The sequence below is a fragment of the Pristiophorus japonicus genome, chromosome 10, assembly GCF_044704955.1.
Source record: "Pristiophorus japonicus isolate sPriJap1 chromosome 10, sPriJap1.hap1, whole genome shotgun sequence".
NCBI classification, from domain to species: Eukaryota; Metazoa; Chordata; class Chondrichthyes; family Pristiophoridae; genus Pristiophorus; species Pristiophorus japonicus.
The window spans coordinates 22,330,948-22,354,100 of record NC_091986.1 but is presented as its reverse complement, the minus strand read 5'-3'; the positions used below and the strand labels follow the sequence as shown (position 1 = coordinate 22,354,100).

The following is a 23,153-nucleotide window of genomic DNA, read 5'->3' as shown; positions in this document are numbered from 1 at the left end:
TAAACTTGAGGCCATCCAAAACTCAGCAGCCCGTGTCCTAACTTGCACCATGTCCCGCTCACCCATCACCCCTGTGCTCACTGACCTACATTGGCTCCCGGTTAAGCAACGCCTCGATTTCAAAGTTCTCATCCTTGTTTACAAATCTCTCCATGGCCTTGCCCTTCCCTTTCTCTGTAATCTCTTTCAGCCTCACAACCCCACGAGATGTCTGCGCTCCTCAAATTCTGCCCTCTTGCACATCCCTGATTATAACTGCTCAATCTTCGGTGGCCGTGCCTTCAGCTGCTTGGGCCCTAAGCTCTGGAACTCCCTCCTTAAACCTCGCCACCTCGCTACCTCTCATTCCTCCTTTAAGACGCTCCTTAAAACCTACCTCTTTAACCAAGCTTTTGGTCATCTGCCGTAATTTCTTATGTGGCTCGGTGTTGAATTAATCTTTTTTCTTATAACACTGCTGTGAAGCGCCTTGGGACATTTTACTATGTTAAAGGTCGTATATAAATAAAAGTTGTTGTTGTTGGATTGGTAGTCTTTCCTGTCCCAGAGGTACAATGTGATTTTAAAAAAAAAAAATAATAATTTATTTCAAATCCCAGCCAGTATTGAATGTTACTCACCAAATGTAGTTCTTTCAGAGCTTTTCCCAGTAAAGAGTTAATCTGAGTTTTCTATCACTTTTCATATTAAATTTTAAGGGGGCAAAATTGCCCTGCGCCCCCGATTGTGGGTGGTAACCATCTGGGGCCGGGACTTTCTGCGTCCGGCGCAGTAGTCCTGCCCCCGCGGCTGAATTCGGCCTACTGCCCCTCAAAGGAAGCGGAGTGCAATCTTGCGCACTCCGCTTCCTTTGGGGGGCGGTTACTATGCATCTGCATAGTGCCGACGTGCTTCAACGTCCCTCCATTTCGCTTAAAGGAGAGGGCCGCTGCGCACTCTGCAAGGGCTCTGATGGCCTCCACTAGGCCACCAGGGCAGCGTTGGACCGGGCCTGCACCCAAAACGGAGTGCTGGGCTGCACGAAGGCGGCGCGTCCCATGCTAGGACCGCCATCGTGGAGCTGACCCGAGATTCGGCAATCCAAAAAAGATGGCGACCCTCCCCTTTAACTAGCGCCCCGAGAGCGGATGTTGGCCAGCTTCGCGACCCTCGAAGCTGGCATTGATATCCACTTGCGCCAGCCTCGTGGCCCGTGGGGCAGTAAGGCGTCGGCGTAGGGCGGTGAGAGATCGACGGTTGCGCGGCGGCCCGGGGCGCTAACCGCTGGGCATGCTGCTGCTGTGGCAGCGCCTTCACAAACACCCCGGCAATTTCCCAGGAGGCGGTAGCCCCTTCCTCCCCTGGGCAAAATGTCTCTGCCCCATTAGCACCGAACAAATCTCCAGATGCTGGAACTCTGAATAAAATTATAATTAATTAAATGAAAAACAATGTTTTCAGATTGCTGCACTCTTCTGAAATTCTTGCTGCCCTGTTTTAAGTAGGAAACACGAAAGACAATAAGTTAGTTGCAACAAGAAGTGTTTATATATACCAACAAAGCTGCAACATGCAGTTGAGATTTCCTGGGCAGTAAGTGCTTATTCTTCAACATTTGTGATCCTCCACACTAGAGCTGAGTCAGGCTGAATCAGTGTTTTGAGGTATTCATATAGTGGACGATGCCACGACTCATTGAAACCTGGTAGCACCAATCCATGTGTTAGCCTCTCCCCCATTGTATAAAAGGATTAAGCATGTGTCAGGGTAGCAGCTTGTTTTTTCCCCTCAACATTCTCCACTACTGCATAGCCCAGCCACTGTGTTTCTGAGTCTTAACATTTGTATTGCCACTTATTCACGTTCTATTTGACAAATGCCTTTTGACCATTAGACTATCCACTTATCAACTGGCTGGGCAATGGTATGAGAGTGCAAAAATAAAAACACACAATGCTGGAAATACATAGCTGGTATGTTGGCATCTGAAAAGAGAAATAAACAAGTTGGCATATCAGATGCTGACATTTAACCAGTTTGCATTTTCTGTTCTTATTTCAGATTCCCAACATCTGTTGTATTTTTTATTTATGTGACAGCACTTTGGATTGAATTGTCAGTGTATAAAGAAACTCCATTAAACAACTGTACTTTGGTTATTTCCGTTCTACCTTGGGTAATCTGAGGGATTGTGTAATTTTTAAAAAGAACCCTTTTGTTCTTTGTTCATGATTTGTTTCTGAACACTTCTGTTGATGTAAGGAGGTGCAAGAACAAAGGCACCTGGGGGTCACATACACAAATCTTTGAAGGTAGCAGGAAAAGTTGAGAAGGCTGTTAAAAAAGCATATGGCATTCTTGGTTTTATAAATAGAGGCATCGGGGCCGAAATTGGTTAAACACATGGTCCGCCTGTTTTTCGGCAGTCCCTGGGCGGTCCGTCATTTTTTTTACCGTCCGGTACCGCTGGGGCTGAGCGGGCGGGAATTTCATCGCATTTTTCTCCGGCGGTAAGCCGAGTGGAGTGCAGCCGGCGGTGTGCGGCGGAGGAGGCTTTTTGACTCAGGAATCTTCGGCTCTCGAATTGTGCGCACTGCATGCTGCTATGAAGCTCCGCCCCCCCAGAGGCACCGATGCGAGGCCAGAGAGACTGCTGGCCTGAGAGCGCTGTGGAGGTGGGGGGGTGGTGAGAGGAAAGAGAGATTGCTGTGGGATGGCCTGAGATCGCTGTGTATGGGGTAGGGAGAGATCATTGTGGAGGGGGAGGGGTGAGATTGCTGTGGGGGGGTGGCAGGGAAGAGAGAGACTGGGGTGTGGGATAGGCTAATGACATTTTCATTATACTTCATTAATAAAGCACTAAATAAGGCTTTATTAGACCATTTATATTATTGCCTAACTAGAAAATACTACAGTCCATTTAAAAATACATCGAACTGTGGAGAACTATAAAGATCAAACAAACCTGTCAGCTCTGTGTACATACCACCCACTTAAGATCCACTTAAAAGCACCTTCTCCAGGACGGTATGCATTTCCGGTGGTATGTCATGAAGTTTGCACTTTTGGGCGGTATGTTGGCGGTCTACATGGGCGGGCAGTGTGCATACCACCCGGCGGTATATCACTGATGAATTTTCCGCCGGGTGGTATGTAAGTGTTTTTTCACCAAAATTGAATTTTTGGGCGGTAGGCGATGGTAATGGGTGGTAGGTCGACCAATTTTGGGCCCAAACAGTACAAAAGCAAGGAATTTATGCTAAACCTTTATAAATCTCAGTTGGTAGGAAGAATGAAGAGAGGCAATATGAACTAAATGGTACAATATTAAAGGAGGTGCAGGAACAGAGAAACTTGGCGGTGTATGTACACAAATCTTAGGTGGCAGCACAAGTTAAGAATGCTGTTAAAAATGATACGGGATCTTTGGCTTTATTGATAGAGGAATAGAATACAAAAGCAAACAAGTTATGCTAAACCTCTAAGACACTGGTGAGGCCTCAGTTGGGATATTGTGTCCAATTCTGGGCACCACACTTTAGGAAGCATGTCAAGGCCTTGGTGAGGGTGAGGAGAAGATTTACTCCAGAGAGACTACCCAAGCTGGGATTGTTCTCTTTAGAGAGGAGAAGGTTAAGGAGAGATTTAACAGAGGAGTTCAAAATGATGAAAGTTTGTAATAAGAGTAAATAAGGCGAAACTGTTTCCACTGGCAGGAGGGTTGGTAACCAGAGGACACAGATTTAAGGTAATTGGCCAGAGGGGAGATGAGAATTTTTATTATGCAGCGAGTTGCTGTGATCTGGAATGTACTGCCTGAAAGGGTGGTGGAAGCAGATTCGAAAGTAACTTTCAAAAGGGAACTGGATACAAACTTGAAAAGAAAAATGTGCATGGCTATGGGAAAAGAGTAGGGGTGTGGGACTACTTGGCTAGCAGTGACACAGTGGACTGAATGTGCTGTTTGATTCTATGAAGAAAGGTGAACACTATTCAGGAAAAATCCTCACTGCTGAAAAAACAGTTGATCTGCCGGTGGGTTCGTGGGAAGTTTAAAAAAATTTATGGAGCACTAACAGACGTTGCCAGCAGGAGTACACTGGATTGACATACAGCTTCCACTCCCAACAGTACTGTTCACCTCAGTTGGGACCTGCCTCAGGAATCCACGATACTGCAGGTCCTGACTGGAGGAGGAGAGGAACGCGCTGAGAGCAGAAGTTGAATACCGCTCCATTGACCTCCTGCTGGTGAAGCCTATTGCAAACCCATTCCTGATCAGATGTTTCTGATGGTCATGGGGAACCAAAAGCTGGAGCTGCTTAAGCTGAATAGAGTCAGGTAGTGGGCTGGATTTGACCTGCAGCTTACACACACTGCATGAAGAAATTGAGTATGTTGGGGAGTGAAATAAACTAAAATCAAGCAAGAGATTGGGCAGAAAAAGGAAAAATGAAGGAAGTTAAATGCATGAAGCAAATGTTGAAGCTTTGTTTTAAAGAGGCATTGTTACCATTTAGTACAGATTTCAAGATTCCAGAAAAATGTTTAATACTATGGGGAAGATTTCCTCTGGATTTTGTATAGCAAAACCATAACTTGTTTCTTTTATAAATGAATTACGATTTAATTACACTCACATTGGTTGCCAAAGGATTTTTTTAGCTAAGTTTCTAGAAGCATGCAATGACTTGTGCTTCAATTGCATTACTGATCTCGACATTGCAGAGCCCATTTTACAAACCTGGTGAAAGGTCTTCTTAAATAAAGTGAGGAAACAAATGTAAATGAAGATGAATAGAAATAGAATACTGTTTGAAGCTGACAGCTGCTGCACATAGAATTTAGAAAACTTCAAAATTTAGAAAACTAATAGTCATTATCTAAATCCTTACTAAAATTGTGTAATGTATTCTTCATACTATTTTATTTGAAATGTTTTCCTTGCCAATAGAAAGCTGGGAAACTAAAATTAAAACATATTATTTCAAGGTGATGATTGGCGTTAATTGGCTTGTCATCACTTCCCTGTTTTAGTCAAATCAAAACTTCATTCCTGGCCTTGGTAAAATGTGGGCAATTAAGGTAAGATTCAGGAAAAGAAAGGTAAAAGACTACTTGCTCTGAGTTTGAGAGTTTATTCAAACTCCGGAAAGTACAACATCAATCTGTTTGCAGTATGAGTTATGCACGTACTGCATTTGAATCACATTTTGTATTAAGTTCTTAAAATAACATAATTACAGGAATAATCTATGAAATAAGGTTATGACACGACCACAAATATGGGCTTCTGAAAAGCTGACTTTGGTAATTCATGCCATTTATAGTTGTCTAAGTGATCATTATTTAAGAAATCACAAAGATAAGGCCAGCATATACAACCGATGTCCCACAAACTGAAAATAAAAATTAGTGAGTTAATCACTTTGGGCTGCTCTTGTTCCTAGCAGCTTGTTCTTATAAGCTGCTTTTAAACCAGCAGTGTTTTTAGCTTGAATTATAAGGGACCAGCGTCTATGAGCTAGTTCCTAGTGTTTACACTGCTAAATTTATCTTCTTTAGTCTAGCGGCAGAATCGAGAACTTGGGTCTACAAGTCTGCCGCCTGAGTAAGTAGCTGGATTTGGTCATGTGAAGGCTTGGAAGCAGGCTAATGGAATTGGTGTCTGATTATTTTTTTCATTTTTCTATTATTTAGATTATAATTTTCTCATTTAAATATGAATATTTCTAGAGATAAAATGAATTTGGCTTTGTAGAAGTAGGTGGTCAAAGGAGGAATCCTTAAGAAAATTGTGAACCCAACCTTGCTGTAGATTTCTTTGGATATCAGCCTGTCTGCAGACAGTATTGCTTTAAAAAAAATGTAGCCAGTATCTTTGTGGCCAGACTGCTACTGATGGCCATCCTTTCTTAAGGTGGATTTTTTTTTCCAGCCTCATATGTTTATTATTGCCACTTTTATTCTTTAAAATCATTGATCCATGTGATTGTTTGGTATCTCCATAGTTGGTGTATGTGCATGCAACACTGCTCAGTTAGGGTCAAAGCTTCTCCACAGCCCACAGAACCTCACGGGGCTTTCGTCTGGGTCGAAGTTGTCATTCCATGTCTCAAATGAAGACAATTTGGTTTAAACACTGGGTTTGGGAGTTACAAAACCATAGGTATTGTGGTGCAATTACTACAGTGGATGCGTATTATGCTGAAGGATTTAATATGGAAAGAAAAAAATAACAGCAAAACTTCCCAAAATATTTTTGGGAGCCTTGTAGGTACTCTAGATCTTGATGTATTGTTTATTTTGAAAACCTTACATAAATTTATTTCATAATTGGCTAGGCTTAATAATTCAATCATGATTACGGGTTGTTAGATAGCAGTCAAGAATGTGAAATAAATTCTCATTACTTGTTATGTTTCCTATGTTTTTAAATTAAAAAAAAATCTGATATGGGTGTTAATCTATCTGCAACTGGGACATCTTCACTAAAAAAAAAATTCCACTAAACATGGTCTTTGATTTATTTTGAGTGTTATTCTGGAAGACATGCCGCCTTGCTGTATATGTGCTAAGCAATTTAAAATATTTTTTATCGATTTATTACCTTTAACTCAACCCGCTATGGGTAGATAACGCCCCTACAAAGCTGAGATGGTAGGACAGTATGAAATAAAGACTTCGCCACTCTTGATGTTGCTCCTGATTGGTTGAGAGTAATTTTTATCCCATCGACCTTGAGCTTTGCGTTATGTGAGGAAGCATTTCCTCTTCAGTGACTGATTTACCAAAGCAATTGGCTATTTAGTTGTTGGAATTTGGAACCAACCATCTTTTGATCTAGTTTTATGGGGCCCAAGTTTCCACATGATTTGCTCCTGATTTTTAGGAGCAACTGGTGGAGAACGGAGTATCTTAGAAATCGCAGTTCTCCACATTTAAGTTTTCTGCAGTTCTAGTCATTTCGAACAGTTTCACTTTTGAACAGAATTTTTTTTTCAAAAGGGGGCGTGTCCGGCCACTGACGCCTGATTTGAAAGTTTCCACAGTGAAAACGTACTCCAAACTAACTTAGAATGGAGCAAGTGAAGATTTTTGTAGGCCTGAAAAAACCTTGTCTGCACATTAAAAAATCAGGCGCAGGTTACAAATTAGGCGTCCGGAACGAGGTGGGGGGGGGGGAAGGGAAGTCATTAAATTCTACAATAAATCCTTAGTTATACTTATACAAATATTAAACAAATAATTCCAACCTGAATAAAAATTTATAAGCAAAGAAAAGATTAAATAAAGCATGTTCCTTCCTGTGTGAAAGTGCTTCAGGCAGGGAGAATGCTGCAGGAAGCCTCACAAGTTGAGGCAGCCGTTCCCAATGGCAGGGGGATGGAGGCCCCCTTGCCGTCGGTCGGGCCCGTCGGGAAACGGCTGCCTCAACTTCTGAGGCTTCCTGCAGCCTTCTCACTGCTGCAAGAAGCCTCAGTGCTGATCATGGAAGGGCAATGTGCTTTTATTAAAAAATGATAAAAAATGAACAGCTGCAAAGAACTACAAAAATGGCCGAGTGCCAATGTTTCCTTCACACTACGCGTGCGCGAACGCTCCAACGCGCACGCACAGGGTTGCCGGCACGAAAAAACTCATTTAAATGGTACCCGCCCCCTCCTACTTACAAAATCGGCGCGAGTGGTAGGCTCCGCCCCCTGGGCGCCGCACCAAGCTGACATCGAGCTGCAAAGCGCTCGAGAATAGCGCGTTTTTTTTCAGGCGCCGTTTTCGGCACGAAAAACGGGCGCCCAGCTCGGAGGGGCAACTGTTTTGCCGCATGTGGAAACTTGGGGCCATGGTGTTTAAAAACAATAAAACTACATGATGGTAACCAAAGACATAATTAGGTTGCAATTGTAGATTCACTAACATTTGAACATTACAAATTGAACTTTTAAGAATTTGAATTTAATCTTTTACTTTGCCAAATACTGCCTGTTTTCCACTTAAACCACATGAAATATGGAAGTTGTCTTATCACGTCTCTTATTTCAGAAATGCCTCAAAAATTTCACACACAAATATTTAATGTGAAGTACAGTAACTGCCTTGCAGGCAAACATGGCTGCTATTTCACATACAGCAAGATCCCACAAATATCCCAGAAAGTTGGCAGCTCTGGCAATGCAGCACTCCCTCAGCTGGATTATATACTCAATCCTGATGTGGGGCTTGGAATTTTAATGTTATGTCAGTATCATATGTTCATGAACTTTTTATCACAGAACTTTCAAATGCTTTCCTATATTGAATCCAATCTCATCCTAGTCATGGATAGGGGTGGGGTGAACTTTCCCATTCGGGAAGGAAAATCATCCAATGAATGCCTCCTAGCAGCCGATTCCGGAGCAGTATTTGTAGAAAATTGGAAGTCTATCACCTGCCTGCCCTTTGTTGGCTTGGCTACATTTTGTGTTAAACAAATAGGGATGGGAGAGGGAAGAAAAAGCAACGTTTCTTGAAAATAGATGGAGAAAGGGCACTTGGTGTGGCATTATCTATAATGGTGCAAAACCAACATTTGCAGTCCTGGGTGTGGGTTTCAAATCTTAGCATAGTAAGGACATTGAATTGCTTCCACAGCTCATTGATAGGGGAGCCATCCAATCTATTGATGTTCTTCAAGCTAAATTCATACTCCACCACAATAATACCTGGCGGAGCAGGCTCGAGGGACCGTATGGCCTACTCCTGCTCCTATTATGTTCTTAACTGACCAGACCAACTGGTGCAGAATCACTTGCTTGCACCGGGGCGATTATCAAAAGATTCAACAAAAGTAATTTCAAGGGATATAGAATCTTTATTTGCATTCATTAAGAAAGTACAAATTAACACATTTCTGGAAAGAACCTGCTGGGGAGAGTAAAGGGCCGAACATTTTCTCGTTACTCCAAAAGAGGTAGCCCTACTTTCTTTCTTCCATCTTTCGAATGAGATATTAAACCGAGGCCCTGTCTGCCCTATCGGGTGGACGTAAAAGATCCCACTGCACTATTCAAAGAACAGCGGAGTTCTCCCCAGTGTCCTGGCCAATATTTATGCTTCCAAGACAGATTATCTGGTCATGAACTCATTGCTGTTTGTGGAACTTTGCTGTGTGCAAATTGGCTGTAAAGCACTTTTAGGCATCCTGAGGACATGAAATGCTCAATATAAATGCAAGTTCCCTCCCTCTCTCTCTCCCCCGCCCCTCTCCTGCTCTCCCCCCCCCCCGCTTCCCTCTCCCACTCCCCCCTCCCCTCCCGCTCCCTCCCCTCACCCTCCTCACCCTCCCCTCTCGCTCACCCTCCCCTCTCTCCAACTACCCCCTGCTGATTGACCCTTGGACTTCACCATTGAGTGAAATCCCCAGTTCTACCTCTGATTCACCCTCCACAATTCTGCCAGACGTGAGGTACCCCTCCACTCCTCACCCACCCCCTCTTGTTGGTGCAGAACCCCAGCACCTTCATCCCAGTTATCCCAAACCCCAGGACCAACAGCTCCCCCCCACCCCCCAACCCCCGCCAGGCCTCTGCACCCCGCCAGGCCTCCGCTCCTCCCCCACCACCCCCCACCAGGCCTCCGATCACGTCCCCCACCCCCACCAGGCCTCCGATCTCTTTCCCCCACCCCCACCCCCACGATGCCTCCGATCTCTTTCTCTCCTCCGCCCCACCTCCACGAGGCCTCCGATCTCCCCCCGCTGCAAGCTTATTCAGAAACAACCTTATTCAAGCCTACTGCACAGCTGTACTGAGAATCTTATTATGTACATTATGTAGCAAATGTTGTTTAATCTCTGGGAAATCACTACCGGCAATCCCTTTTTTATAAAAAAAAACAAAATACACTTTTTCTTCAAGAGGTTTCTACCAACGCACACAACTAAGATTTGATGCAGCATTCACAGATACACTCTGCTACAGCCTATCACCAGCTAACTAATGAAAACAGGACCCAAAATATTTGTCATGTCATCAACAAAATGAATGGCGAAAAGATTTTATACCAATGGGTATGTTAAGGAGGCCCCAATCAATGCATATAAAAATTCAGGATGGTACCACAGAAAAGTTTTGATGTCTAAGAAAAACACACGGTCAGCTAGGTACTGAACTCCCATGTACTCAGCCAATACACCGCATTCTGAAGTCCAACAACTTCCGATTGGCTTTTGAGTTGATCCAGAGTACCAGTCCCACTGAATGAATGGTGCTGTTCCAGGAAATTGTGCAATCCTTCCCCTAACATATATTTCAGAACAACTGAAGAGAACGAGATCTGAAGCAGTGCTTCTCTGAGGCAACATATTTGACAGTATTTTCCTTTAGGTGCCAATATTTAAAAAATGTAGGTGGACTTTGAATCGAAAATATTATATAAAATTACGTAGAATATACAGTACAGAAACAGGCCATTTGGCCCAACTCATCTGCTGGTGTTTATCCTCCACACAAGTCTCTTTTCCCCCCCCCACCCCCCCCCCCCCCGCCAATTCCATCCAACACATTTCAGCATATCTTTCTATTCCTTTTTTTCTCTTGTACTCGTCTGGTTTCCTTTTAAATGCATCTAAGCTAATTGGCTCAATCACTTCCTGTGGTAGCGAGTTCCACATTCTAACTACTCTTTGAGTATAGAAATTTCTCCTTATTTCCCTATTCGATTTATTAATAACTATTTTGTATTAGCCCTAGTTTTAGATTCTCCCACAAGTGGAAACATTGGGGCCAAAATTGCCCCTTTGTGCCGGGCCAGTTAGCGTTAATCGGCTGGTGCTACCGGAGTGTTAACGCGTTAGCGCGTGGGACGGTGGCCACATCGACCCGCATGGGTTTACCCCTGGGTCTCTGCCAGTGAAAAGTGATTTGTGCCATGCCCCGCGATTAGCGCACAGGCGTGGCGCTTGCACGCCAATTATATCGCGTCCCCTTATCGCCTCGCACTGACTCCTTTGTGCCCTGCAGGAGTGAGTTCTGCGCGGGGCGATGCAACTGACAGCTTCTCGATGCGAGAAGCTGTGCTGCCCCAGCTGCCCTTAAACGGGAGGTGCCGCCATCTTTTTTTGTGTCGGCGAAGTTTTCAGTCAGCCCGACAATGGCGGCTGCTGGTTTGGCCAAATCGCCAACATGCAGACCGGCACCCATTCTTGGGTGCCAGGCCGCTGGCCTGGCCAACACCCTCCCTGGTGGCCCAGTGGGCGGCACTGAATGTACAGCTCAGATTGCAGCGTCCCTCCATTTTAAGAGAAGGGGAGGGACGTTGTGACGCGGTGCCATGATGCGCGCATCAGCGATGTACTGACGTCATCAGCGCAGCGCTGATGTGCTGAGCGTCACAACCCGCCAATGCCGGGTTAACGCAGACAACTTTTTTTGCACAAGGAACCCAAACCCAGCGTGGGGCAATTTTGGCCACGTTCTCTCTACATCAACCCTGTCAAACCATTCATAATTTTAAAGACATCTATCAGGTGGTTTCTGTCTCTTTTCTATAGAATAAAAGGTCAATAAAAAATTTTCTGAATGAGTTTGTGGGTTTGAATGTTAGTCTTTGATGATTTCAGCTGTGGCTGTGGTACGGGCCCTCTAATTGGCATTAACATGGTTACACATGAAAAATGCCAACTTTTGGAGCACTACCAGACGGTGATGTGTGGAGCTATACCTCAGCATAGAGTCAACATCTTCAGAAAATGAGCAAAGAATATTTGAGAAGAATTCTAATTTTAATCACAAAATTAATGTTACAATTATTTAACACTGACTTACACCATGTATGAGGGCTAAACTCTGAAAATATGAAAAATTGAATAAATGAGTACAGCAAACTTCATAATGTAGCTAATAGAAATGCATGCTTACTGAACCTAATCTTGATCATTCATAGTTGGATTCTAAGTTCTCCTTGATACCCCAGACAGCCCACATAATTGCTTTGTTATTTCAGCTCTAATTCTATACCAGTTGTGTTAGTTTGTCAAGAATAAATTAAAACAGTGTGACAATCCGTAATCTCAGTTGCTGAAATGCCCTAAATTTCATTTAATTTAAATTTTAAAGATGTTCTCTAAATTGTTTCATATTAAATTATAGCATAGCATCTATCAAAGTGCTTATATTTTAAGAATCTTTATTAATACTTATATGAATTGTGCAGTGGGGCCATAATTTCAGGATTAAATGTAAATCAGGACCATTTAGATTGACGGTTTGCCCAAATGTCTGTTTTCAATGAAACATAAGATCACTTTCTTTTCTTACATTCCAGACTAAAATCCATTTTTCAAAGTTTACATTTCAGAAAGCCATTTTGATTTCGGACTCTACTAAATTATCTCTCGTGTTTTTGTGTTTTATTGCCATACTAATTATATTACTGATTTGTTTTATCTTCGTGAAACATTTCAAATTGGTCCTGTTAAAATGTGCCCTGATTTATTAGCTGTACAGGTGACACTGAGAAAGTTAGATCTGTTTGAAGATTGTTGGAGAGGAGGGTAGTTGTTAAGTAACGATTGCTAGTAGAAATGGAATTCTGTTCTTTATGCAAATACACCGTTGATTTAACCTTGTGAAAGGTTGAATGAAATGATTGGAGCATGTGCACCACTGCTGTTCATTTAAATTCTAGGAGTAGAAGTTCTATTACTTGTATTGCATATAATCCAATTCCTATATTTAAAAATAGCAAATGTAACTTAGTTTAGCGAGGTGGTGAGAGAGAGAGAGGAGGGAAGTGTTGCTTTCCAGAGGGGAAAGTATGGCAACTAAACCTATCTTTTTGTTTCGTTCCTTTTGGATTCTGATGCAGTGTAGAAGTGGCCGTATGGTAATATGTACACCACCCTTTGAATTTGGAGGAATTGTAGTAGTTTCAGCTAGTTTTGTTTGTATTTAATTTGAATTAAGAGTCTGTGTGGACCTCTGACTGAATCCAAATGAAAAACGTACTACTTTCAGTTCTTGTGCTGCTTTTACATGTGTTTCTTTTACTGGTTGTAGCCAAGTTTTAAAAAGTGATCAGAAGTAAATTTGTAAAGCTTTTCTACTGATATACTTCATATTGTTGATGTGATTTCCTTGTATCCATTATAAAATACGCTCATCTTATTTTTTTGTCCCTTTCAGGATTCTTTCTAAAGTAAAATATTCATTTGTATTTTTCCCCTTTTAGGACTGCTGCTGTTTTTCAGAGGTTTTATCAACTACCTGAAAATCAGAAACATGTCTGAGAATATGGCTGCGGCACACAGGACCAGATTTTTCTTCTTGTACTAGAGGTAATGAACCATTTCAATGGGAAAATGGGTAACAATCTGTGATTTGGTTGTTTCGTATTTCTTAAATGTTTTTTTATTATTCATTCATGGGGTGTGGGCATCTCTGGCAAAGCCAGCATTTATTGCCCATCCCTAATTCTTGAGAAGGTGGTAGTGAGACAACTGAGTGGCTTGCTGGGCCATTTCAGAGGACAGTTAAGAGTCAACCACATTGCTGTGGGTCTGGAGTCACATATAGGCCAGACTGGGTAAGGACGGCAGATTTCCTTCCCGAAAGGACATTAGTGAACCGGATGGGTTTTTACGACAATCCAGTAGTTTCATGGTCACCATTACTGATGCTAGCTTTTTATTCCAGATTTTTTTAATTAACTGAATTTAAATTCCACAGCTGCCGTGGTTGGATTTGAACTCCCGTCTCTGGATCATTAGTTCAGACCTCTGGATTACTTGTCCAGTATCATAACAACTATGCTACCATTCCCCTAAAATAACAATAACATCCTTGTGTTTAATTAGGAGAGAATCTGCTCAGTGTGATTGAAACGTATTTCCTCTGCAGTCCACTGCTGACTCCTGATTCCACTCATAGCTGTTGCAACAAAGACATTACCTTGTCCTTCAGCATTTTCTCCTTCTGTGTCTGCATTGTCACCTCTGGTGTACCTGAGAACTCCACCCTTGATCCTGTCTCTTCCTTGATATCCTATCTCTTGGCAATACCCTGTGGAAGCATGGAGTAAGCTTCTACATGTCTCTCCACTTCCACACTGATCCCACGGCTTTGCTGCAGTCTCTGACTGTTCAACATTAAGGCTTATGTGAAACAAAGTTCCCTCCAGCTTAATGTGAGCAAAACTGATGCTGTGCTCTTCTGTTTCTGCCAGCACCCGCATCCCCCTGGTCATGACTCCCATCAACTGAGCAACCTTTCTCTGTCTATTCTGTTACCAAAATTGCTTCCTTGCAGCCCTGTAACATTACCCACTGCTGCCCCACCTATCTATCTTATCTAATTTACATTTGGATGAATCAATACGAACTGCTCCTGCTGTCTCCGTAGGGAGCCTGTTCCATAGATTGACCAGTCGCTCACTGAAATGTGGGTTCCCCCAGATTAGTTTTGAAGTTACTCTTTCCCACCCTACCCTTGAGCGCAGGCCGTGTCCTCTGGTTCTGCTATCCTGGACAAGATGAAATAGTTTGTTGTGGTCTACATCATCTAATCCCTTTAGAATCCTAAAACATCAATCACATTGTCTCTCAACCTTCTATTTTCCATTGGAAGCATACCCAATTTACATAAATTGCTTGTCATCATCCAATCCACCCTTCCCCGTAATCATTCTGATTGCTCTCTACTGTATACTTTCAGTAGCTGCAATATCATTTTAGTACTGTGGTCAGCAGAGCTGTACACCGCTTTCTGTGAGGCATTGACCAGGCAAGAATTTATACCTCACATTCGGCAATCGAAGCTGCCGTCCCACCCACTTCACGCCCATTTTGGGTACACGTTGAAGGTTTGCCATATTGTTTTGAAACTCATTGAATAGTGTATGAAATCAATAAAAGTATTTTGCTTTTATTTCAACATTACCTTGTTTTTATATTCTATGCTTTTTGATACAAATCCAAAGATTCTGATTTGTTCCTTGTGCTGACACTATTAATGACGTGTATCAGCGCAGCAAGATCCCTCTGTCCCTTCGCTCTTTAAAATGTTACCAATTACAATGTACTTTTCTCTTTTCCTATTTCCTAAATGCATTGTAATAACTCTTGCTTTTAAATATCCTTGCATCACTATACAAATAATCTTTTATTTAATGCTTAATTACAGATCTAAGATGCATAAGGCTTTACTAAAGCTGCAATTGTCTACAAATATATGAGCCTCAATTTTATCTCTTTTCCACCCCCCCCTCCCCCCCAGCCCCAAGCCACCACCAGGCGGGGGGTGTTTAAAATATCAGGATCGAGCAAACCCACAGCATTACTGCCCGGTTAAGTCTTTACAAACACATGTCAAGCCATCGATGAGGCTTCTGCAAAAGGCAGGCGGGGGTCTAATTAACATTCAAAAGACGCAGCCAACTGTGGGATATGCGGCAGCAGATCCGAGGTCAGAGGAGCCGACTGGCCAAGGTAAGGGCTGAAGGTCTTCTCTGGTAGCGCTCCTTGTGGGCCAGGAGGAGCAGGAGTGTTGCTCCCAGGCCTCACAAGGAAGCCTTGCTCTTTTGCCTCCCCCAGCCCCGATGCCCTGGCTTCTTTATCCCGCCCCCAGTCCCTATCACGATCCTAATGTCCTGGCAAGACCTCCCCCTCCTGATGGCGGCACCAATATCCTTGCTCCCCATATTAGAGCGCAGCCTGGAGCCTTCATCCTCTCCTAACTGTTGCCGACTGCCCCCACGGGTCCCCGGTTGCGGCCTCCTGCTGCTTGTTTGTGCTCTCGCCTGCTGGCCAGGCTGTCGGATGGGAGTCTGCAGAAGATTATTTAAATTGCTGTTAAGATCGTCAGGACCTCCTCGTCTCTAGCTTTGTCGGCCTCCCTCGCACCTTCCCCGCCTCCCTGTTAATATCAGGGCCATGGTCTTATAAATAAAGCATGGTATTGCTAAGAGATTCATTTAAATTTAAAGGTCAATCCATGTATCGGTCCCTTTTATTTGTATTGCCTATTTTTAACCTTTAAACTGTGTGCTTTATTTACAAATGGTATTAACTTGCTCTTTGAATCACTAGTTCCTGTCAATCCATACTTCAATCCAGCATCACCTAGTAAAATTCATTAACATCTATAAACAAAATGTATCTTTTAGTGGTTCACAATCGGCTACAATATTGGATTATGAATAAATTGTGCTTTCGAGCATAAATTTCAATTACTGTTATATTAGAGAATATATTTGGGATGGTCAATCTTTAAATGACAGAAGATCTTTCAAGCCATTCATATATTAAAAGAAATTTTACGAAAAGGAATGTTTGCACCTTGGTATTTTTGAATGATGTATCTTAAATGAATCTTTTCTGTCTCTGAGCTGGGAAGGGGTGGGGAGCGGGGAGCAGTCAGGGTGCTGCTACAGTTGACCACGTTATTCCTAAAGAAAATCGCCATGATGGCCAGTCTTCATCGCTGTAGCTCCTCTTGTTATGAATGGAAAATAGATGGGGCAGTAGTGTGATCAGCATCCAATATTTATTGTCCAGGCTTTACACACAATAAATTGGGTGAATTATCAGAAGGTTGGTTATACCCATGGAACTGTTCCCTATTGCAATTTCTTGCCTTCAGAAGACTAAGTGCAGAAGATTGGAAGGAAAATGAGGAAGAGGACACAATTCCCCAAACAATTAATTTTGTAATTTTATATCTTTTTTCCAGAATGTGGCTAATGAGCAACTCGAACATTCCTTCCTAATGTGAAATGTCCAGATGTTGTGCTTCAAGCTGCCAAGTTATTTGGATGTAAAACTACTGAAGAATAAATAATATAAGGTGTTACCACAAAATCTAAGCAAATTACTGAATTTCAAGACGCATCATAAAATGAGCCGATTTGCTGAATTGCTGGATGGTTGGAACTTTCCCTTTCAAATTTTTAATTAAAAGTGAATATACAAAAAGTGAGCCTTTTTAATGTAAAAGGGTTCTGATCTATAAATTGCGACTGAAGAAATACAGTGGAGCTATCCTTGTAATCATTGACCAAAGTGTTTATCCCATAGACGCTGAAATAAGTTTGTGACTGGATATCCAAAGGGCTTTGCCTTCTCACCGACCCAGCCCAGAACCAGTTGATAAATTTGATTTTAAAAAATTGATCTCTTTCTTGAATTATTTAACATGATTGAAATTTAAAAGCAGCCCTTTTTTTGCTGTTAAGGTGGTAATATTTGAAGAACAATATGTAGTTTACTGGATTTAGGATTAGAGCTCTATTAAGTATCTTGATATGCCTTTAAAAAATTTCCAGAACAGGAAGTAGATCCACTTATTTGTATGGTTTTAAGCTTTTGAAATGGCTTTGCTGGTTTATTCTCAATATTCACTTTTTACAGTGATTATTGCATGACATGAAACTGCTTTGTTAACACAACTATTCTCTTATTGGCTCAAATGTTGCATCAGATTGCTAGAAAAATATAACTGGAATTTGATTTTAACATTGAGGTTGTAAATTGTTATAATTGCTTTTTACACCTTATTATAAAAATGCTTCATTTGGCTGTTTTTTCTTCTTTTAAAGTCAATTAGCAAATCAAATGACAAGTTTAAAAGGATTGTTCATTTCAATTTGTGCTGATTTCTTTTAAATTGCATTATTTTAAAGCTTGTTCAGAAACTAAGTAATAAAGAAAATCAAAGTTGTATTTGAGAATAATAGAAGTCAATGATGGTGACTTGTTATGACTTTGCAAAAGATGTATGAAACCAGAAACCTGCACTGGTAAGTTTGAGGATAAAGAATAAATGCTGATTTAGTATTTGTGTTTTGTTTTGTTTTCACCAACTCACAAGAGTAGAAAAAATGCAGTACACTTTTGTTTCTGAATTTGAATAAAAATGTATTTGAAAACTTTTATCAAAATATATTGCTTTGGATTTATCGGTCTAGGTAATTCTACTGGCCGCTGTAAGAATGTAGCTTGAGGCAAGCGATAACTCTAATTTTGCCAGCTAGCGTCACCCGCAACACCAAGAAATATGGCCAATTAACAGTGCTTCGGAATCCAAATCCTTTACTATGTGCGCGGTGAACTGAGAATACAAAAAATGGAACAGCACTAGATTTTATGCAATACACCATCAGGAACAATACAATAATCCCAGAACAATCTGATAAAGTAGCAATAAAGAGAAATTACTGACTTAACTGTGGTTCTGGAGTGGTTACATTAACAGAGGTCTAATTCCTAACTAACAATAAGTTAAAGTTTCTCAGCAAAATGGATGACTGTCTCTCCTCTCTCTTTTCTTCTCTCCTGAATCCAAAACGGCGCCATCCTGTGGTGGGAAACAGTAAGACACAATACGGTGTCTCTGAGATGTCAGAAAGTGTCTCAGACCATCAAACTCCCCGTGTAAAAATAACAAGCATTGAATTTTTACAAATTAGCCAAACTATTATAATTAGAGTTCAGCTCTCACTAGTTCGTGGGAACAGCTTCAAGGCAGGTGCCTTCTGTACGAGTACAAGTTCCGATATCAGTCTTTGGTAGTTGCGATGCATGCCATCGCTGCAGACCATGATATCCACATTGTATACTCTTCCGTCATCGCTGGGGTAGGACTTAGTGATACGTGCAAGTGGCCAGTCATTCCAGGGAAGTTCTGCATGAGGTGGTGCCTGGAGGGGCTGAGTTTTCAGAGTCGAGCGTGGCAGGAGTGAGTGCCTGGGGGTCATTGTTAGGCTCATCTGGTCCTTCTTGAAGGCTAGAGGGAACTCCAAGTTTCCTTCCAAGTTGGTGTGAGCACCTTCTGTCAAGATTTTGATGACGTGTTGGTCTTGGATGGACATGGCCTTCAAGTTATCTTCGGGAGTTTCTTTCTATAATTCGTTCATCATTTCATCTCGTCAGGGCATGGAGCGAGTTTCTTTCACGTAAATGTGAATCTTGCTGGCCTCTGGGTTGTCTGATTGTGTAAGGGGTGGTCTCTGAGGGGTCAGGTTCCCTTCTGACCAACTTGAGCGGTTCGAATCGTTCCCACTCCCTTGGGTTCTACACTCTGGATTTATTTGGGGGATGTGACAAAGTGCAAAGGGCACTGTTTTGATGCAAAAGAACTTTGATTTTATTACAGTCAAGAAATTACAAACTTAGAATTACTCTAAGAAAGTCCAATATCAAAACTTATTCAAACTTATTAAAGAACAATACCTTACACACTCAGTGGGGGTTACAATAGCTTATAATGACTCTAATAGAGAACAACACATTACATTCAAAGGGGGTCACAGTAGAATTACACCTCCCAATACCTAATCCTAGCTAGGCTAGACCAGGGCAAGCAGGGACTATGCTTACCAATCCTTTTGACAGTTAACGGTAGATCGCGGTTTCGGAGTTCGTTGGATGCGGTAGGGTCTGCTTGCCACACCCCAGAGAAGACTTTCTGCTGCGCAATCTTCAGTTGGGTTGAGTCCGCTGATGCGATAAGGCGAGTTTTGGATCTGTGGGGTAAGTACCCGTTTTCTTTGGTTAGAAATAGGTTTCTACAGTCTTTTAGGGGTAATGTTTTACCCGTTGGTAGGTCAGGATCAGATTGTAGAGTGGAAACTTTTCGATTTTTTGTTTTTTTTTCTCGGAGTTTTGTTTCGAGTTTGGTCGATCGCGGTGGTTTTCCATTGATAGCACGTTGGTTGTGGTCGGTTGCTGCCGCGATGGTGATGTTCTTCCTTCAGGATTTCGAGGCTAGAAAAGTTAGTTTACAATTGTCGCGTTGGTTTCTCTCCATGTCTTGACATCAGCTTGGTCTCGGTTGTATGGCAAAGTGTGTCACCTGAGGTTGCTGCAGCCTTTTAGCTACTTAGCAACCCAACCTCTGTTGAAAACAGGGGCCAGTTATACGGTTTGAGTGGTTCTAATCTTGGCGCCAAATCAGTTCAGAATTCTTTATTTAAATTTGGCAGGATTTACTCTTTGTAATATTTTGGCGGGCTCGTTAAAAATTAGTATGTTTTGGGTGGGTTGATGTTCGAAAACTGTTTCCCGATGGAAATATTAGCTTGGTAATCGCAATGTCCTTTTGTGCTTAGTTTTTCGCATACAGGCTGGATTGGGCCTCTGTGTGATGTATATGCTGGAATGGTTTTCCAGATTCAGGTTGATGGCTGGCTATCTCTGGTTTATTTGTTAATGTCTTGTGGAGAAGGATTCTCGAATACCCATTTCTCCAGACAAGTTAACTTAGTCCCAACACCCAGACAATTACAATAATCAAGTTGTCTCCTGTTAGTTCTTTAGGCCCGCCCACAGCCTTGAATTTGTCTTTTAAAATCCAAAATTCGATTAAAGTTCGTAGTTTCTTCCACACCACTTTAGGGTTTCAAACTTTTCGGTTTATAGTTCCAAATTAAATTTCCTTTTGAATGAGCCCAAACACTGGGGGGGGTTCTTGTGAATTTTGCGCCCTTCAATTGTGGCTGAAGGATAGTACGGTTGATGGAGGCATGGGTTTTCTCATTTGCACCGCTCGTGCAAACCTGTCCGGAGACTGTCCAGCCTACGTCGGTACGTTGTGAGACTCCCTGATCTTGTGGGGTTCGGGGCAATTTCTTCCAATGAGGAGGATGATGTTTGCATCTTCTCTCAGCTCGGGTATCCTTTTCGCCACTGACCTGAGGTGGGGAAACTTCTCACAGAAATCGGGACTTGGGATCTCGCTTCTGTCTCCAGGGATGTGGGCATTCTCGATGATGGTGGGCAGCTATTCTGTTTTCCCATCTGCTTCTACAATCAGACCACTTGCTCGTCTGGGAAAGCTGGACCTGGGAGATCTTAAAGCCTTGAAGATTTCAGGGTCTGCAAAACAGGCATTAGACTGGTCGTCCAGCACTGCGTAGCTAAGGATAAGTTTTGAAGAACGATCACTGGTAGCTTTTACACAGAACAATCTTAGAGTAAAATCGTGCAGAGGGGCAAGCCAAGCATCTGGTGCACTTTGCGTTGGCCTATAAGAGTGAAAAACCTTAATCAGGGGTAAAGTAATTCGGTGTAATTAATATCTAATGTAAGAAAGACTGCGAGCATGGTTTAAAATGTGTTCATGGTAGAATAGCTGAATCCCACATCCCAGCAATTAAGCTGAAACACTAAGGTCAGAGAAATTCTCTGAGGAGATAACATTTATGTCGACAGCTCACAGAAATAATGAGATGAGACCACTATGTTCCAGTCACACGAGATAACAGACACAAAGCCTTTTTGAAATGTTTACAGACAGCAGGTGGTCTGCCAAGGTTACAGCCTGAAAGCTAGTATGGGAACATGTTTACAGAAAAGTAACACACAACCTATAGCGGAGGGGGGCTTTTCTCGTAGCAACAGTGATGTACCAATTGGAAATCACTGTAACCAATAGAATCATTAGAAATTACTGTAACCAATAATATTGCCTGTAACCTGTATTAACCAATGTATTAGTAGCAGGTGGGCGGGGACTGGTGGCAAATAACCAATGGTACACTTCCCCGCATAGTTCCACCATTTTGACTGTATTTGAACTGTATAAGAATGTAACTGCGTAGTTTGTCCCATGAGATCGGCGTTGAGAGCACTCAGTAACGGTACTGATGAGGCCGGATCTCCCTTGATTAATCAGGTTTTAATAAACAACTCTTTTCTCTATAAAAGACCTTTTGTGTGAGTGTTATATTTTTAATACTCCACAACAGCCCCTCTGGCCTTGTGGTCATCTAGTGGGTTCTCGTTCTGGGTCTCCCCACCATTCTGTCTCGGTGTCACGTGCATGAAGGAGACATTCTCGGTGTCTTGACATTCCTTACATTGTACCTTGGTCTCGCAATCTTTTATTCTGTGATTGTTGCCACATTGAAACACCTTTTGGCTTTACAGAATTCTCTTCTCTCTTGAATGGGCTTTCTGCTGAAGGCAATGCATTCTGACATGATGGCCTTGCCTCTCATGATAGAGGCATTTTTCTGAGGCTTGCAGCATGGGTGCTGACTTGATGAGTGTAAATGTTGCCAAGACGTGAAGAGAAGAGCTGTGACTTCTGTTTATTCCTGTCCTCTCTGAGGTTGGATGATGGACCTGGCTTGATGGGTAAAGGTCGGGATCGTTGTGCAGTCTGGCTTCATCTTTCAGGAATTTAGCCAGTTAGCCATCTTATGCTCTGATACACGCTTCCTCCATGCGTTGTGTATGGAGGTAGGAAGTTTGTTGAAAATTAGATGAGGATAGTGGGGTAATTAAGCAGCTGTGTCGCAACGTCCATGCACAAATCGGCAAGTTCACGAAGTTGTTGGCTTTCGTCTGACTTGAACTTAGGAAATCTGTCGAGTTTTTGAAGGACAGATGTTGTGATTATTGTCTTGTTGCCGAACCTCTCCGAGTTCCTTCCACGCTTTTTGGTAGGTAGGCAATTTCAGGGTCAGAAACGTACCGGTGTCGGAACCTGTCCACCAGTATCTTGACCTTCCCTTTTGTAAATTTGGTAAGAAAAATAAACTTGCGTGGGGCTGGGGCGCGTGCCTGGTCTACCATGGTTTTGAGTGAGCAGCGCCATGGCTGGAACATGATAGGGTCCCCATCATAGACATCGGGTTCAAGTGCTGACGAGCGAGAGTGTTGGAAATTTCTCTTGTCAGATTGAGGAATGGATCCTCTTTGTTGGTTGCCATCTCAGGAGGAGAGGAGTTTGAGTCGTTCGCTGCTGCATCAATGTGTGCTGGGACAGATGTTTGTTCCGTTACAGATGGCCAGAAGATCGGGCCTAATGCCCAAAGCTACTTTACTCGGGCCGACCTAGCTGACATGTCGACATGGTCTTGGAACTGCAAGGCATGGTCATTTGAGGTCTTCTGATGAGGTGTGGGGCCAAGCCATCTGTTCATCTTACTCAGCTTGAAGTATCGCATCTAACCTTGCTCTCTACGACAGCAGTTTGTCTCACACGAAGTATCCGAATGTCTGCCTAGGCCGTAGCTCGTTTCTTGGCTTCTGCTTTTGCCCTTGTCGCTTCTTCAGCTGCCTGTTGAACTTTCAACTCAGCTGTTTGTTTCGCTATGGCCTCCTCATAGGCTGCGTTCTCGGCTGCTGCTGCAGCATTGGCTCGAGCTTTGACCTGGGCACTCGGAGCTGAAGATGATGATCTTGAGCTGCTTGC

The 23,153-nt window shown here is 42.6% G+C and overlaps 1 protein-coding gene across 1 annotated transcript in view; it reads left to right on the top strand.

The window, feature by feature from the left end:
* Positions 1-17,788, top strand: part of LOC139274582 (NEDD4 family-interacting protein 2-like) — a 75,719-nt gene extending 57,931 nt beyond the window's left edge. Inside the window, exons 7-8 of the mRNA XM_070891264.1 lie at positions 13,189-13,294; positions 16,686-17,788. Coding sequence (XP_070747365.1) covers positions 13,189-13,292 — 104 coding nt within the window. The 3' untranslated portion in view covers positions 13,293-13,294; positions 16,686-17,788. The remainder of the gene's footprint in view (positions 1-13,188; positions 13,295-16,685) is intronic.
* The last annotated feature ends 5,365 nt before the right edge of the window (positions 17,789-23,153 follow it).